This window comes from Lineus longissimus, chromosome 5 (genome assembly GCF_910592395.1).
Source record: "Lineus longissimus chromosome 5, tnLinLong1.2, whole genome shotgun sequence".
NCBI classification, from domain to species: Eukaryota; Metazoa; Nemertea; class Pilidiophora; order Heteronemertea; family Lineidae; genus Lineus; species Lineus longissimus.
The window spans coordinates 5,943,981-5,963,212 of record NC_088312.1 but is presented as its reverse complement, the minus strand read 5'-3'; the positions used below and the strand labels follow the sequence as shown (position 1 = coordinate 5,963,212).

At 40.7% G+C, this 19,232-nt stretch overlaps 1 protein-coding gene across 14 annotated transcripts in view; it reads left to right on the top strand.

Moving 5' to 3' along the window:
• LOC135488832 (uncharacterized) overlaps positions 1–19,232 on the top strand; it is a 61,924-nt gene that overhangs the window by 21,659 nt on the left and 21,033 nt on the right. For 11 of the 14 annotated variants that reach the window (XM_064773724.1, XM_064773723.1, XM_064773732.1 and 8 more), the window contains 9 exons: positions 316–426; positions 1,054–1,123; positions 2,061–2,880; positions 3,615–3,935; positions 4,138–4,663; positions 4,844–5,000; positions 5,193–5,374; positions 13,599–13,724; positions 14,242–14,468. In XM_064773724.1, the coding sequence (XP_064629794.1) occupies positions 316–426; positions 1,054–1,123; positions 2,061–2,880; positions 3,615–3,935; positions 4,138–4,663; positions 4,844–5,000; positions 5,193–5,374; positions 13,599–13,724; positions 14,242–14,468 (2,540 nt within the window). The remainder of the gene's footprint in view (positions 1–315; positions 427–1,053; positions 1,124–2,060; positions 2,881–3,614; positions 3,936–4,137; positions 4,664–4,843; positions 5,001–5,192; positions 5,375–13,598; positions 13,725–14,241; positions 14,469–19,232) is intronic. The other 3 variants (XM_064773729.1, XM_064773722.1, XM_064773728.1) reach the window with 3 other exon arrangements.

Genomic DNA, 19,232 nt, shown 5'->3' with positions numbered 1-19,232 from the left:
TCCAATCAACGGTTGAGATGTTCAAATGCCAGGGTTATGTCAGCCAGTTGTCAGAGAGTAAAGCTGTGGGGCATCCTCGTCTCTATCAAAGTCTACTACTGTTTAATGATAATTGAATGGTCCTGTCCCCGAGACATTGCTCTGTTTAAGCGAGAGGAATTTGTTGAAGCTACAGCATTGTGTATAACTGCATTTTTATTTCACTGGACCACCAGCAATTATAAATGGCGTATCCTTTAAGTTTCTGTTACCAAAAACCTGAACCTTGAAATTACATTTTATCAGATTATAACTCGGTGTCATTTCTCTCTTCAGAAGAGTACGCCAAATACAGCGTCTGAAGACTCCGTCAAAGATCAGGTAATTAGGGATATTTCTGTCTTGAAGGATCGCCTAGCCAAGCGCCAGATTGCACTCGCCACTCTGGTAAGGCTCACATGTCTTAAGCATGCTCGTCAGTGTCGCCGTAATATGTGTTGTACACTTATCACACCTGATTGATATATGAGCCAATCACATCACACCAATCAGGGTCATCAGGGGTCAAATTATGTTCAATATTTCATGGTGAGGTCAATATTTGTTTTAAAATATTCTATTATCGTAAAAAGGTACCTAAAATTTATAAGTTTTCATTGATGTTGTAAAGTAATAGAATAGTTTATGGCTGTTTATGAATTTGTATGTCATCTGTGTTTTATTATCATTTTGTCAGCTGTCACATTGTGTCCAGTTCATCCCTGACCATAATTTACTGGTCTGACATTTGACATCGGATATTGGACATCACGATAAGGCTATTATCCAAGCTATTGTTAAAGAAGTGTTTGGAGGGGGAATCTTTGCACCTAAATTTCCACGCCATTTGCAAGAAATGCTGCAAGCCAGGCCAGAAATCAATCAAATAAGCAGGTGGATGAATCTTGCACGCATGTAGTCACATCGATTGAAAGTTGCCTGTCTTGGCAGGAGCGTAACGAGAGACTTGAATAGTTTACTGTTATTGTTATTATTATTATTCCTGATTTCTTATCATTTCGTTCTCCGTTTCAGTCCGCGAAAACTCTGTCCCTCGGTGATGTGATGGTCCAGTGTCGTAGTAATCCCAACTCGCCCCTTGTTGGTAAGTTCTCTTGTCAATCCAGTTCAACCAACAGTGCATCTTTATTGTCGAGGTTTGGGCATGTAATTTAAAAGTAGTAGGCTTGGGTTATTCACTGCTGGTAGGTTGTTGAACAATGCATGGCAAATCATGGCTTCAGAAATAAAAACTCGGGACTGCTGCTATCCCAATTTTTTCAGTTTGATCTGCCTATAAAAATATGATATTCAAAACAGGAGCATGACACTAACATGAAAAATAGCATTTATAATTGATGTGACTATTAACTAATTAATTTCAAATTGATAAACAATTTTGAGCAACTGCTATAACATGAAACCACAGATGCCACACAAAAAATGCCTCCCTGTCTCGCTGTTCATTACATTATCCCAGGCAGTTCTAGTTTGGACACAACCATATGGTAAAGATTTTCAATACATGTATAAGATTTATGTGACACAATTTGGCAAGGTCATCGTCAAAATCGACACTACGGTGCATGCTGAAATTGAATCAAGCTGATTGAGTAACAAGACGAGACTATCAAAGAACACAAGTTGTTGTCAGTTCTGGAATGAGTACACTTCGTCCAAGAACCATCAGGTGCTGGCACCCAGAATTGAACAGACACTGTGTTCGTAACCATGACAACTCTATCTATTTGGCATTTCTACATCATTCCATTCACTAGAAAGAATCTGTTCCCTCTGCAGCTGGAGTCGTTTCTCACATGTGACAATTTGGCCGTTTTCTTTGGTTTATGGGGACATCATTTGGTTGAAACTGATGGACCATGTTTTACTGCACATGTATGTGTATGCTTTGTGAATCATAGAGTATCTTTGATACAAGATTGATATATATAATTTGCTACAATAAAGCGGCAGTAGTGCTCGGTTCTTCTATGCCTGTTGCCCTCCCTTATGCATGTCTCTATCTTCCCTTGCATGAAAAGAAGCCCTAATCCTGGAGAAATTTGAGGAAGCTGTCAAACGTAAAGCCAATAAACAGATCAGTGCGTCTATACACAGTTTTCTGAGCACAAAAGAAACATCGACGTCGACCGCTAGTTTGGTGTCCAGGCAACAACATGCTCAATCCTGTCCCCTGTTGTTGCCGGCTAACGCTACCTCCGTGACCTGTTCAACCCAGACTGATGAAGCCACTGATGCCAGTAACTCCATCTCCGGCCTGAGTACAACGGAATCTTTTACTGCTGTTACGTCAGAGAGTGTTAATATGCAGGTTAATAGTATAGGACAGAGTAAATGCCTAATGGCGGTGTTATCTGGGCAGGATACGGTGCAGAGTGTGGCACTTCAACAGGATCTTCCTAACAATGCGTCTCAATCCCCTGGCTTATCCCGTGAACGGAGCTCAAGTTTCAAGGCAGCTATCGAAAAGAGTCAAACGACGCCAGTACAACCACAGTATTATCCAATCGAGGCTGAGATTATATCAAGTACAGACACCACGCCGGATGTCGCACATCCCACATCCACACCCCAAGAACCTTTCAGTTTCAAGCAAACTGGACTAGTCAATTTAGGCAATACGGAACATTTCTACTCCAATTCGAAAGCCCCAGTCCTCCCTATGTTTGACATTAACTTCTCTTTCTCGGAGTTGGCTAATAATACGAGCACAGGGATGATAACTGACTATTCTTCTCAACTTGACCCCTACTCGGAGGAGATTCGATCGTCGTTTATGCAGCAGCAGGATGGGGAGGAGCTGGAAACAGAGGCTGGACTCCCTGATACTGATGATAAAAGGTAAGTGTTGGCGGAAATCTGTGCTCAAGTTGTGCTGACCTCTGACCAAACTTTCCTTGACTTGGCTGGTGAGGAGCATTCAGAATCACTTGCATGTGGGCCTAATTGTCAGCAACTGCATTGATCAGGTATGTGACCAATTGTCCCTTATACCAATGAGCAAGTTCATTGAAAACCAATGTGAATTGTACAGAGTAGCGTCGAACTCTCCCATCTTACCTCAGTTCCTTCCTCATTATTGATGCTTCAGCCCAGCATGCCCTGGTGATTGAAGCAAATTGCTCTCATTTCCTTGTCGCAATTTATGACGGGAAGGCCAGGAATCATAACATAAATTGATGCCATATTCTCTGAGATTAGGTTGAGTAGTAAAGATGCTTGCATGGAAATGGCATGGCATGATATAACAGCTTTTTCTTTCTAACTCTGCTTTTAAAGGATCATACTTGCTCTAACAAGAAACTGTAATTTCACACCTGATACTTTCTGTTTTAGGATGCGTCTAATGGTATTGCCCCAATGCAATGCCATTTATATGTGTACTTCTATAAACTTGGCCGCAATCCTCAACGGTTTTGGGAGACACCCTGTTTATATATTATAACGACGCAGCTCAAAGAATGGCAAGAATGTCTACAACTTGCTGTGTGTCAACTCCATTTATCTCTGACAAATAGAATTAAGCGTAATCACGAACACAGCCTCTGTTCATTATCTTGTGTCTTTTTAATCAGGGCCTCGCCACGACACGGTCGTAAGCTGTCAACGCTCATTGAGGAGGGCTCAGATGCAGAAGCTGAGGAGTCGTTGACCGAATCTGTGTCTGCCGCAGAGGGGCAGCAAACGTCTTCTCCTGCCCACCAGTCATACTCGCCTGCAAATTCCCGCCAGAATTCTCTTGACGAGATGAAGATCCGATACTCACCTTCTAATTCCCGCCAGAGTTCACTTGATGAGTTGAAAGTCCGTGGAGGGAGTCCAAGTGTTTTACCGCCTGAGTACAAGTCACCACCGGAGTATAGGAAAACAAGCAAAGATAGAATGAGTGAATTTAGGTGAGACTGAAAAAGGTCATTCTTTCCTTGCCAATGTCATGTGCCAGTAAGGTATGGTCCATAAACATCGATGTGTTTCACAATCATAACAATGAAGGAAGGGGGAGGGGATTCCATTGTACCTCTACTGGGAGAGAACAACCTGTGGAACTATATGATGCCTCCTATTAATTGCTACAATTGTTTGATATTTGCCTTCCAGACTAACCAAACAAGACCACATCTCGCCAGGCCACACGCCAAGGAATCTCTCACCTGTTAATGTGCCACCAATGACGGAATCGGCCACCCAAAGTTCGCAATCCTTATCACCCAAACCACCGAAGTCATCTGTCACATTCAAGTTGGATACGTTAACCGTGGACAGTCATGGAAAACCAAAATCCCCACCGTCACCCTTCAGACTAACAACATCAAAGTCAACATCGACACAACTCTCGCCTTTATCATTTAGCGCCCCCTTTACAGGAGTAACAGCAATAATCGGACCTTCGTCTCCTAAACTGGTTCCTCATATCACGAAATCGAATTCAGCGGAAGTGGTTAAGAGTTTAACGGGTGTGAAATTCAAATTAGAAAAGTCTCATTCTGATGAAGGAGTGAGGAACTTTGGCGTGCAGACGTCACCCATTTTATTACGTGCCCATCTGTTTCACAGCAATTCGGCAGAGGAAAGTGAGATGCCGCGGCCAAGTCCCCAGTATGCCTCTCCTCCAGAATATAGAAAGGTAACGTTCATATCTGATTGTCACAGATTGGTTTGTGATTTGGTAATCGCTTTTAGCCTCACAGTATTGAGAGCATTGAAGATGTAACACTTCTAGAAACATTAGGGTCAAGATGATGGTAACAGGGTGCAGACTAGTTATTGTGGGCTGGATTCTTGAATATTCTTCTTTTTTTTTCAGGAGCCCCCATTGTTAAGTTTTAGCATGCCTGATGATCCTAGCGAAGTTGAACTCTCAGAAGCTGACAAATTGCTCAATGCTCAGATCTTGGAAGAGGCGAAGAAAGCTTCCATGCGGCGACACAACAGGCGACCAAGGAGAAATCATAGTACCAGTGGTGAGTAGGTTTCACTGGTATCTGTCCTCCTGGCTTAAATGGTGCGCTGAGACGCTTCTCTGTGGTGCGCCAAAATGTATTGATTTCATCTAACAGCGGCCTAACAAGTACCACAACTGTGAAAACTTAATTTTCTGAAAACACGTCTTGTAGCCTTGACTATGTGATTCTTATTGTTTCCACTTTCTCCAGACACCAGCTCAGACAACTCCATGTCGTTGGAAGATAACTTCCGCTCAGAAGATTCCCAGGACTTTTCGCACGTCTCACAGTTGAATGGTCCAATAGTTTCGATAACGCCCCCGCCGATCACCACTAATTCAACCAAGAAATTAAAATCATCCAAGGGAATGAAGGTGGGATTTGATTTCTCGGTGAGTACTGATACTTTAAGAAAACTTGATTTCTTAAAGAGAGACTACATACAGAAGCTAGGTGGGCCAGATAAGGGTGACTGGTAGATGTCGCTTCTTTCTCATAATTCACCATTAGCTCTTCTATTGTACGAGGAGTCGCTTTGAGTAAAGAAAGACAATGTTCCTTATTGCGCTTATCAATCACCTCGAGGTCACCAATCACACCCCTGGATTCTGTATGTATTGCCCTTTAAAAACTCTTAGGCTGTGATGCATACTCCATCTTCCAGGGTGATTGAGAACTAATTGTCCTCAACTCGGGTATCATCTGCTTTAGTTGAACCCAATTGTAGCAGAGGGCAGCAATCATTAAAAGTAGAACTACAATGTAGACCAACCACATCAGTTTATACTATTAATGTAAGTCATCCATCATCCAATAATCAGGATGGTCACTGAATGACAGCATCTGTCAATTCGACAATGGAGATGTTTGATTTTCAATTACAGATGCACTTTTGCTTTTACTCGAAATACTGAGTGAACTCACCTGACATTGATATCTTTATCATCCAAGGGAGCGTCCTTATCTGCTCCCAACACGACATAAAACCATCCAAGTGTTTTAATTTTTGATTTGTCCAAAAATGCTATAGATTTCCTTTAGAAATGTCCCAGTTGATTATCAGAAAGCAAACAATAATGAACCAGTTTGACCGCAATTTCAAAGTTTAACCTTAAGATTTTGCCAACTCTGCCTATTGTATGATTTGTTTGCATTCAACACTGTGTGAGGTCATACAATAGTGGTGCCCAACATATCCTGTACATCCCATTTGTCGAAAAACCTTTTGAATCACATTTTGTGTTGATTCTCACCGGATATGTTCCGTATGATTAACAACCTTCTGTGTCGAATCCTTTGTAGTGCTGAAATTACCTTGTAATTAACCGGGATTATTACAATACATTGGGTTGAACTGTTTAGACTTTGATAGTGTCATCATGTCTGTAAGTGGCTTGCATCGAATCCCGATCATACGACAAGGCAATGTCCTGGATGAAAATCAGAACGACGATGTACGGGTGCAGTGCCCTGTCATTATCCATGTAAGTTATAACATTTTTCAGCTTCAGTTCATTTTTCACAATTTCCAATTTGAAATGTTTGACAGGTCAAACAGGTGATCAATAGCAAATGGTCCCATTTTATTCACAGATATTGTAATGGTGTAATTGACAAGCTTGGACTAGTGTTGTAATAGACATTAGGTTACCAAGAATCTCCATTGCCAAGACAAGTTATTTTAGTTCATCATTTCATTCCTAGGAGGTCAAACCTGCCACCAAGGAGGCAACTCATGAACTCTTGAATAGGAACACGGAAGTCTCATGTCTGACAGAACAGCCTACCTCAATTTTATTATGACTCAGATTGAAAAGCTGAAGTTGCAAACAATGACTTGATCATCTTCAGTCTGTGCTCAGTCATTGATAGCAGACACTGCTGGACCATGCGAGTCATGACCTGAGTCTCAGGACTCCTCTTCACGACATGACACATGACATTAGGTTTGATTTATTGTTCCTTTCTCGAGGGAAACATGCTCTTTTGAGTGGGGTTGGGATTATTCATCTCAGAAAAGAAATATAATGTGTCAGTGTAGACTAGGTCATCGAATGAAAGGGGTTGGTAACTGGTGGATGTGCATGACACGATAACCAATTCTGCATGTAGCAATTACATCAAAGATGTAAAGTGGTGCCTCTCCTATCAGTTCAGAAGACAAAATGCTAAACTGATCGGTGACAAATGTCCTTTTGAGAGGATTGAATGACATTAGCTGCGCTTACACCACGAAATATTGGTGGACCAATTGCACTTACACCACCACATTGCCGCGACAAATTGGTTCGGCAATCCATTGCCGATACAAATTGCCGAGCGAATTTGTCCCACCAAGCTTGATGGTCCAAATTCGCCCGGCTTGTTAAAAGTTCGGCTTTGTCGTGGTGTAAGCGCAAATGGATCGGCAATTAGCTAGTTAGATGGTTCGGCTCCAGGCGGCGCTTTCGAAATGGCGCTTTCTGCGCATGCAATTTATTGTTTGCGCGCCATCTGTAGCCGGATTTTATAACTAGCTGCAGTGCTGGTGTAAGCGCTTGGTGGATTTTCGATGGTGCGGCATTGGTTCCCGAACCAAGATTGGTGGTCCATTTTCAGGTGGTGTAAGTGCGGCTACAGTTAGGAATTATTCACTCCCGGTCTAATCTCTTTTAGCCAGGTTCCTTGATGATTTATGGTACTTTTTTGGTAGCCTATGCATTGGATAAGGTTGGTGGGAGAGTCTGGATAAGATGAGACGGTGGGGGGGGGGTAATTTGACTAGAATGAAATGAAAAGGTCTCCATGAAATGAAACAATACATTGATTTCTCATCTTGCCCATGAGGATGCCCATGGCTTCTACTTTCAATCCAGTTTCTGTTATAATACCCATTAGCCAGGCCGATAAGTAAATAACTAGTGCACCTTGATTAGCACTTATCTAATGAATCGCTCCAACAAATACTTGATATCTAGCTATGTTGCCAGGAGAAATACTATCTTGGACAGAAAATACACAAATCATCCTGTCTAACATACCTGACCAGCTAACAGTGCCTTCTAAAGCTAGCTGTTTCCTACTGGAACAAGGCAATGATTTCTTTTGCCTGCATACTCCAGCTAGCTTACTAACTAGCCATGGATTTCCTAGTCTAGCCTGCCAGCTTTCCTTCTTCTTCTTCTACCTTACATAACACATTCTTATCAAATCTCTTGAAACTATTGCTGTGTGTTGTTTGATGTGGGCTTGTAAATCAAAGTTTCAAAATAAATCTGCTATTTCATTGTGACTTTTCTGTGTTCATGCATAATTGAAACGTCTGGATTTATAACATCAGGTGTGTAAACTTCCAAAGTGCTGGATAACGATGCCATTTGTTTCAATTTGAATTTGGAAGTGTGAGAAATCTTCTTTGATTTGGATGTTGTGTTCAAGGCAGATTCTGAGAGATTCTTGTCACGAAACATGATCTCGCGGAGTAAAGCATTTAGGTCACGAAAGACGGTAACACCAGCGCAAAAACCTAAGGATGATGACTGGACGCTAGACGAGGAGTCCGAAGGGGAGGAGGAAACCAGAAGTGGAGGGGCTAATGGGGCGAAAGAAGAAGGAAAGAAGGAGGGGCCAAAGGGGGTACAAGCAACCAAAATACCGGTAGTGAAAGTCACGAATGTCCCTGAGGAAAAAGGAGTAGCTGATATCAAAGTTGATAAGGATGTACCTGTGCCTGTTATCAAAGCGGAACCTGTCGGATCAAAAATTTCGAAGGTTGTCCCAGTGCCTGAATCAAAGGGAGTACCGAAGGCTTCAAAGGAAGCTGCGACGCCTGAGGTAAAAGGACCAGCTAAAGTTTTAAAGGAAGAGCCAGTGCCAGAGGTAAAAGGAGTGCTTCAAGCTTTGAAAGGAGTTCTAGTGCCTGGGGTTAAAATCATATCACCCCAAGTTGATGTTTCGAAGGATGTTGCAGGGCCTGAGGTAAAAGGAGTAACCATGGCTTCAAAGGTAGGCAGTTGTAGCCGGGCTATGATTATTCTTCGAGGAATAAACTTTCTACCTACATCATTACATTACCAATCACCCAAGGCTGCAAACAAAGCTCACAATAGCAAAGACCAATATTTTAGTTTCAAATAGGCACAAATTTAGGATCTCAGAAATGAGAGACGGCACCCAACTGCATCCCCCAGATGTGCCACTGCAACTACTTCAATTGGTTTTTTTGCGAAAGAAACTCTTCTAACTGAGAACTTAAAAGATCTAAAATTGTCATCATTATGTCAGATCATATCAAAATTATTCCTTGAGGAGATTTGTTTTCTTTGAACTCGCCATGTTCTATGTGTTTTGAAGTACTATAGAATTGTGTAAGATGGCCAATAATTCTCTCGTATATGTATCAAGTGGTCATCACCGCATACTTATCATTTTTTACTCTCATCCTTACCTTTGGTCTACTCTTTAGAAAAATTCCACTTACCACTTTTGCTACTTGAGCTGATGGCCTGCGGAAGATTAATAGCTTTACTACAAGGTTGGAGATTATTGGAGAATTTACTCAGTATAGCAACTGTTTGTGGCATTGCTACATACAAGTACTATTTGAGCTAAATTGAGAGGTAATTTGGTAATTTGCTGGCAAACAGGATGACGACCACATATTCTTACATGTCAACCAATATTGTTTCAAATCACTAGCATCTGCTAACCATGACAGGCGTTTCATGCCTGTCCATGATCAATAACAATGGGTACCGCACCAGTATATGATTTCCAATATCTGAGTTTTGTTCAGTGATCAATCTCAGTTATATACGTTTTCCTTGTCAACATGTCTCTGAATAAAGGAAACTATATGAATTTGAAGTCGAGCATTTGTTGGTGCAGAGTGCCCGGAAATATTTCCAAAGTTCCTCCATGCCTGACATATGGTATACCTTTACGAGGATATCACAAAAGTGTTTACCATCTTCAAAGTCTGTTTACCTTGGCTTCAGCTGTAGCATGGCTAAAAGGTGAGCCAATGTAAAGAGGAAAGAACCAGAAATATATGGTTTTCAGCATTCCATCAGTACTGTTTCATCTTAGGCACTTTTCTTACATTGGTAGGATAGGGAAGCACTAAGCTTTGTCTGTTCCCTTCCCAAATGACATCATTATGTCCTGTTCAATTGCATTGAAAGTTCAAGGTCCATGTGGGTTTCTTGGCGCACAGCTGGTCCATTGGATCAGAAAACCAAGACCATGCAGTCTGGTGGTCCCATTTTCGGGTAATGCCTGAAACTCAAGCTAAAGACGAATTGGTCCATTATTGGTGTAAAGGAATGCAAATAGTTACTGCATTGCCTTGAAACTCACATACAGATGAAGATATGTGGTGAAGAGGAAGCAAGCATAAATCTTTCTGCAAGCCTATCTGACTTCTCAGAAGTCTAAACAGCATGGCCTACTACCTTCACTCCACAGTATCTGTTAGATTAGTTTACCTTCCAGTGGAGATGGCTTGCTGTCTAAGCCATTTTCATGATACCTGATATCTGCTGAGGTAAATTGTAACATGCCCTGATAACCAGGTGTTTTCAAAAGACATAACTTTCTTTTTTCTGCAATAAATTCTTACCTTCCTGTTTCCTGACAGAACTTATCTGTGATTTTCTGATACTGGAAACCCAGTGGAGAGCTAGGGGCCACCTGGGGAATTGTCCTAGGCATAATTCCGATATAAGATATAGCCAGAAGTGAAATTACACCAAATGAAAACCTAACATTTGAACTGCTTGTAGCATTTCTGAACAGACTATGAACATTTCTCCACGATCTTGCTTTCAACAGATCTATCAAACATAAGCTACAGGTTGTCCTGTAACCGGTGTCGGTCACAGTCTGTCGAATCATCTCAGTTGTCAAACTGGTGATTTGAAATGATTCTCACATTATTTCTGTTCCTGTTTCCTTTCGTAGTGTGTGTTGGATCTTACCTTGGTTGCTGACTTGAACAACTTATAGCACTTCTGAACAGAGTCTAAACATATTTCTCTAGACTATTATTTGTGACAGGAGACTGATCGTGTACCTAACATACAGATTTGTCGTGTCACTAGTGCCAGTCATGTATGTTGGATCATACTACTAGAGGTAAGTCGGTGTCCTTCTCTCTGCTTGAGTCAGTGATTGACCTGTCAGTAGCGGTAATCTGTCAGATGATGAGGCAGCTGTGGATGTTTTTACATTCTGTATCCATGTCCCAGCTTTATGAGGTCACATTTAGAGGGTTTTGGTTCCCAATTGGGCAGAAAATCTGTTGTTTTAATAGTCTCTTTTTGGTAGGACTCGACTTGCTTCTCATCACTGATGGCCATCGGTACCAGCCTTTATTGTGAAGTTGTAACCTCTAGCATGCCTGAAATGTCATGCACCTCAATATGATAACAGGTCAACTTCCCATTTATTCCTTCCCCTTGTGGCATCTACCCATTTGTGATTCCAGTAGAGTTTTAGGCTCATAGGCCTCTTGTCACACTTGGTTGATAATTATTCAATTAAACTCCAGCTTATCTTGCCTCGGATATTGTATCAGCTGCTCTTTCTCACCGAAACTTCCCGGTCAACCTTGGTATTCTAAGTTACCAGGTAATTCCAGCACTGTGGAGACTTAATAAGAACATTTTTTCGAAGCCGTTAAGGTACATAAAAAGTTTGTATTTTCATAATTGAGTGCTGCTTCTCTGGGATCAGGTTAGTGCCTTCAAACTCACTGTTGCTGGATTATCGATTCAGGTTGGTCTGTCTCTTGCAGCGTCTGTCTCTCATCTTTTTGTGATTCACGACTTTGTATTTTGTTGCTGCTTCACGATGAATCTGATGGCAATCTCTTTTTTAATTGGATACAATTACAACTTAAATATTTAAAACAACTTTGCTTATTTCGTACGGCTGATTATTCTGTTTAATGAATAAGGCGCAGCTTGACTGTGTTTTATTTCTCACATCATGTTATTCAGCTCAATATATGAAATTAGCTGAAATTACTGCTGGAATTCATGATTTTATAGAAGGCAATTACCTGGTAAGTGTTCTTATAGCTGGAGAGTAACCTACATTTATTTCATATCAGTAGACAGCTGATAGATGTTTATTATACTTCTGCCTGTTTATATTGGAAATTCAAAATATATTTGCCTTATGATAGGCCTTCAGGTCAACATAAATATTGGTGATCTGTTGTTTTTGTGTGTTTCACATTCAGCTTCATTCTGAGGACATTTTGAAGAAACCAAAGACAGGATTATTTCGATCAAAATTGATCATGTTGTATTCATAGGCTGTGAGGTCAGTGATATTATTTAGTGTTTTAGAGTATCGGACTAAGAAACGTGAAGTGGTAGGTTTAATTTTCAGAATATTCTCTGTGTCCTTGTGCCTAACCTTGCTTGCTGTTCATGGGTCGCTGACGGCTGATATGGTATGGTCCATGGCTAGTTGAAGTCAAAGTTCTGCGTATGTAGTGCTGTTCCAATTCAGTCAAGGCAGCTCAAAGTGCTTCAGCATACCAGAGTGCTACATGTAACCACATCACTTGACCCACAAGCTCTAACATGAAATGTTAACGAGTGGCTCAGGAAGGTTTCAAACCTTTGACATCTTGGTCCCGTCGTGTGAATCTTATTCTTGATTGCCATGTTGTAACCTTTTGAAATGAATCGACAGCTGATCATACTATATATCCACAACCAAGAAGAGTATGGGTTGTTAAATGAGATAAAATGAATAAGAAATTCCTGCATGTATTTCAAAAACTGCAGACCCGCATCAAATTTCTTAAAAGCTCTTATCATTAGCGCATAACTGTGCATGTACTTTTAAAAAAGATTTGTAAGCTATGGAAAATATCTCCTCTGGCAAGTTACAAGAATATTATCCGATTTTTAGTTGATAAATTACTACCTCGTTATCTTTCTTGGTCTATCTTACTAATCAGGAGAGATCTTGCAGATGAAGGCTCTATCCAATTACTTCTGTGGCCTCAAGCAAATTTTATAAAAACAGTTCTTAATACAGTGGTTGTGACATTTCAAAAATATCGTACATAGTATCTCATACAAATATCGTACATAGTATGAGATTTTGTCAACTGCATTAGTTGCTAATGTAGGAGCAAGAAAGAGAAACTGCCAAGAAACTTTAAGACTTGTCAAAACCATAACTGTTCAGAAAACTTCCGCAATTTTTGGGAGGTTCACATAGCTCTGTCATGAGCTTTTTAGACTTATTCTCAGAAATAACACCTGGTCAGGTATGAAAGGGTCAACTTGATTTGAAAATGTGGATTGTTCTGCCTGAGCTCGTAGTATTATGTTTTTAGCTGCGAGTGCGAGCTTTCTGTTTGCGGAATCTCATTTCACGAGACAACATCTATATTTAGTTGCCATTTGATTTTTCCGATATCACGCTGAACATAAAAATGTTCTTCTCAATTTTCAGATGACTTGTCAAGACTTCCTTTTGCATATTTACGTGTCGTTCACCACAGTATACTGGGCACTGAGGCTGTCGACTGCTCAGCTGAGTAACCTTTTCATGTCCCCCTAATACATGTATGTCCAGTTTCTCAACTTTGTTATGTTCCTGTCGTTTTAGGAGCCTGAACCCCCTGCTGAACTCATAAAGAGAGAAATCTTCCAAGGTGTCAGCTCTGACCCATCAGCTCCAGACTTGCCTTCTTCCAGAACTTTAAAGGGGGGCCAATTGGCTAAAATTCGAGAGGTAAGGATCTAGGTTGAACTTAGGAGGTGGTGCATAAGGCACATTGCTCCCTTTTCGTGGAAAAAATCTAAAATGGAATCTTTGATCATAACATAGCCTATGAGATTCACATGTAACTGAACTCCAGCTTGGCTGGTTAATAAATCAGCTGTATAAAGCCTAAATCATTGGTTGTGCCTCGGCCAAACCTGATTATCGAGTCGTAAATGCCAGGACTAATATCTCCCCTGGACATCCCTGATCTAATTGTTTGCCCTGGGGTGATATTGAACAAGACTGGAATGGATTTCTTGGCGAGACTTGTTGGTGAGCTTCGATCAGGGTTTGGTGATGATATTAGTTGTCTGATTGGTTTCTCCCTGAATACTGTCACATTGATTGATCCAGTGGACTCTATTCAACTCCTCCAAGGCAGCACCTGTAAAGAAAATCGACTAAGTGACTGGTCCCAGTCGCCGGATCAGCACGAGATGATTTTCTACTATTTTCTAATATCTCTTGGCTTGATCTCATTCAGGAACACTTGAAGAAACGAGGTTTGAAACATGTCACCATGCCAGAGCTGGCGGAGACATCCGAGACAGAATCTGTGAAGGGAAGCGGAGGCAGTATGGATTCGGATTCAGATCGGTCGAGCCACGGGGACAAGATGGCAGAGATTAACATAACAGCAAACCCCATCTACCCAAGTTTACCTGATCACTACCTTGAAAAGTTAGGGGTGGACAAAAACAGTGAAGTCAGGTAGGGCAATATATCTATTTCATTACTTCATTTATGTCCTAAATCGGCTTTTTGCCAAATGAGTGCACCTGTGAAGTGGTCGAACTTGGCATTTGCACCAACTGTGAGAAGGTTTCAAGGAGAAGTCTGTTTTGTTCATCACGATAAAACTAGATGTCTCTGTGGTAGATTCCTCACTGATGTTTTTATATATTTCTTTTTGCTTCATGTTTTATGCTCTTTTTCCTGAAGAATGATTTTCAGTCAAACAGTGGGTTATTTCAGCCTTTTCATCTTGGTTATGAGATGAAGTTTTTACTTTTCAGGGAAGTATAAAGGCGAATGATTATACATTTTACTATCTGCATACTTTTCAGGAAATTCAGTGTTATGACTCATTTATGCTGCCGACAACTGAGAAATATATGGTTTGTATAATGTTCATCAAAACTGGTAATCTATTTAACTAAATAGGGTATCCTTTCTTGATGCATGTATCCATTTAAGGTCAAAGAATTTTTTACCGAGGAGCCATCCCCCTATTGAGATAAGCCATCAATTCTGTTCATTTTCTTCACCAAAACCATTGCACCCTTTCATAAGGGTAGGATTTTTGAAAAACTTTACTAATTCAGCCAAATTCGTGGTGTCTTTTTTCATACTTTAATCAAACTTTATTAATGTCAAGTCCATTTAGCCACACGTACCAAGTTATCATCAGATAACTTATCCATTCTCCTGGGTTTTAAGGTATCTAATGTTTAATTCATCCTGTGTGTTATCATCAGGTGGTAGTTTATTACTGGGATGAGGTTTCTTGTTTTATTCATCAGATTCAACAGAATTCCATTCCCAGGGTATTCTTTATGATATCTTACTGCTTAAAAGGGACTGGGCTCTGAGCCATAATGCCCTGTGCATGACTGTGGCATGTTGTCCATTGCCTGTTTGATTGGGCCAGAAAGTCGGACAAAAGGTTGGGGAAGTGGTCAGTATTGACCTTGGTGGATCAGAATCCAGAAATCTGGTCTAAGGCTAAATTGCCCGAGGCCTTGTCACATGGATGTACTTGATAACGGTCTCTATTTTTATCAGGCTGGGCGTATTGGACCTAAAGGTCAGTGCCATTAGCCATTACTGACAGGTTCAGAGATATCACTTTCGCCCCTGCGGAGTTTCCTCCTCACTGGGTTATGCATAATATCATGATGATAAACCCGGATAGACAGGGATGAATATGAGACTGAAGAGATGGAAAGCAATCAAGCCTCGGTTATTCTCAGTGGGTATTTGTGAAATCATTTAAACATCAACAAAATATGTTTTTGACAGGAGCTTAACGGCTATCTACTTCAAGATCATCCTGTAACTGATTCTCAGGTGACTTTGAGAAAATGCTGTGATATTATGATATTGCATTTTTTTTAGTGAAAAGGTGATTGACCCAGGACTGTATCACATCTATCTTAGTATTAACGACCATCATCAGCATTCTGCCCCACAACCAAATCATCTGCCAACTCTTACAAATTGTTTATGATATCAAAATGGGGTCACGTTGAGCGATAATGGCTGATATATCATCATCAAGAAGCCATGTAATATTCAGGAGAAGACAACCTGGTCACTTCTTGAAATGACCTCGATGATATCTGTGTGACTGCAGGCACATCCATTGAAAAAACATCATCTAACACCGATGCACATAAAAGAAGAATGTACCATTTTTGCTGATAAAGAGCATCGAAGATTCATTCTGCTTCAACATGAGATAAGCCTCATTTCCTTTCTTTTCTTTGTTAGCCATCTCCATCCTGACCGTGGTCCCAGCAGACTGTTTTACTGCTCCCACGCATGACCAGAATACTACGGATTTTTACAAAATGGTTGAGAGGGCAGTCTAGAGGGATTGCTTGCCACTGCTGGATATTCTTATAGTGGGACTTTTTTCCTTACCACTGCTGTAGTTATTTCCATATTGAAACAGACTTAAGTTTTGGAAACTTTAATGGGCTTACTTGATTATAGGCTTACTTGTTTGTTTATCTGGGGCATATAAGTTAATTTAACCAACTCAATGGACTAGATTGACTCCATTCCTCATGTCTACGCCAAGTCAACACAGCAGATTAAATTCAAAATATACTGGATCAGTTTTTCCGTCAGTTCATTAGTTTGGCAGATGGCAAACATCAGATATCTGATAGGCTCAGATATCAGACTGACTGGAAATGATGATGGCTGTATAATGTGGTCCATTCGTGGTTGGAAATGGTGTTTTCTGTTGATCAATTCAAACTTTGATCAGTTCCTTTATCAATCTTCATATTCCATTTTGTGAACTTTCTGTTCTCTTCAATGCTTTTGCATTTAAAAGGTTTTCAAAATCGGATTACTTGCATGGCCTCTGAGCCTATAAAGTAAACAAGCTTAAAATGCTTCCATTCATATGTTTGACAAGATATACACGTGCATGACATATTCAAATAGGATCACCCGAGGCAGTAATGAATTTTCATATTCTCTTAAAGCCAAAGTAATATGGAATATATAAACTCAAGTGAGATCCTTGACCAAATTTTATAAAATCTCGTCAGATGATTGGGAACAGTCTGATGGATGATTAACCATGATACAATATGAAGTCATAAATCGAAAGATTTGTTGTTTTGGGCGACCAGTATAACTCCGGGCATCGTATTGATTCTGTCAGGCTGCCACCAATACTGAGAGAGTAAATATAAGCAGCTCTACTCATGTTCGGATAGGAATCGGCATTGTTTCTTCTCGTGTTCAGGGGATCAGTGCTTGGCGTAGATCAGGGATAGTTTCACTTGCGTAGGCAATAGTATGGCGTATGTATTGATTCCAACCGAATGATACTGACAGGGAAGGATCATTATTGGCATTGTGGACCGGAATAGATTACTCAAGCTGCTATCAGTGATATTAGGATACCAGACATTTAGAATCAATGAACACTGACCAGAAGGAGGTCCTTGACCAACTTCTTTCCTCTTCTCCAAAGTTCACTCGCAGAGAACGACACAAAATTCGTCAAAGTCAAAGTAATTTGTATTTCATTGGAAGTTTTTACTTTGTTTCATATTTCTGTAGAACCAAAAAGGAGGCGCTTTCAGATTAGTTACATAGAAAAAAGTTGGTGGCGTCACATATTTCAGAACCTCATGTCATGTTACGGACTTGATATGTGTCAGACTTGGCGTTTCACGATCAGTCATTCAAACATTGGCGCTTTCCAGTACATCACTCACATTAGGACTTTTTGCCACCAATTTTGTTGCAGTTGATGGGTGTTGATTTCAAGTGTATATCTAGTAACCGTTGCTCTAATGAACATACAGGATAGCGTATTGATTCCAAGAGACTGGCAGTGTCAGGGATGGTTGTCAGTGCAGGCTCCACTTAGCTCCAGTGGATAGGGTTGGATTGTAGTCTAATCAAATTAGGATACAGTGGTAATCACCTACCGTTGGGAGAAAGCTTCTAGGACGACAGGAATCTTCTAGGTGGACATTTTGGGTAACATGTGGTCAATCCAGAGGCCCGGGTCATTGAATTTCTGATTGCTTCTTCTTCTTCTACATTCAGAAGTTAAATAACCAACATATCCTCAGGTCATGCTCTTCAACAAAATCGGCTGTTTGCTTCAGGTCTTTGGCGATTCCCAGCAGCGTCATCTTTACCCACTTTGGCCCCGGCAAAAATTCCTGTCAGTTAGAGTTCTGTGGCTGCTCGGTTCCCTGACCAAATCTACATGATATGTTCTTGGATAATTTTCTCTGCCGTTGAGCCATTGTATTCGCATCAAGTTGGTGAAGTCTCTTCTTCATGATACATATACTCAACCTCCCAATGGACCACAGCCTTGGCTATTCTGAGCTATCAGCACATCTTGGTTTCAGGTTACGTTCGAAGAGTTTTCCAATATTTTTTTTCCGCTCAGCAACTAGCATGTTTTTTTGGTGCTCCCCTATGGACATGGACACACAATAGCAGTACCCTCTTTACAGAGAAGCATTGGATTATCGGATTCTCTATGCGTATGGTTGTGCTGTAACTGTGATATAAAATTGACTGGCGAAAACGCAGGCTTCCAGAATGTCAGCCTTCCATCAGTTGGTAATGCAGGCCTTGAAGGCAAAAGGGTAAGTTTGTAGTTTGTTTACCCTGTCTCCTAGTATAGTTCTTTTCTACCTGTTCTTAGTGATGGCTTCTTCTTTAGTGCTTAATTCTATTGTGCTTGTCATCTATCCCACTCACTTCAGACTCAAATGAAACAGATCCCTCTTGATGATTTGCCATTAAGACAACATTTCCAGCAGGCTTTTTAAACATTTTTTCAAGAATGTTTGAAGTTGGAGGTGGATCAAAGAGGATGATAGTTGTCATCTGAATAAAGGCACGAAATGAGTTACTTACAGGCTGAAAGAGCTGATAATTTTTGCCGCAACATTAAAGCAATGAATTTTTAAAATCATGTTTAGCATTCTCTCATAGTCCCAATACCTTCATAAATATGCACAATACGACTTCAATCAGTGGTTAACTCCCCACTGAATCTTCCAAATCCAGGCATATCTGGCTATTGTAATTGCCCATGCATTGTGTAATCTCGCCGTCATGTTGAGCCCAGAAACAGGATGATTTCCCAAAAGAATATTTAGGCGATTGCCTGGCATCAGGATAAGGGAACACTGACAGAAGGAATATTGAAGCGACTGCCCTGCCACCAAGATAAGGGAACACTGCCAAGTCTCCTGG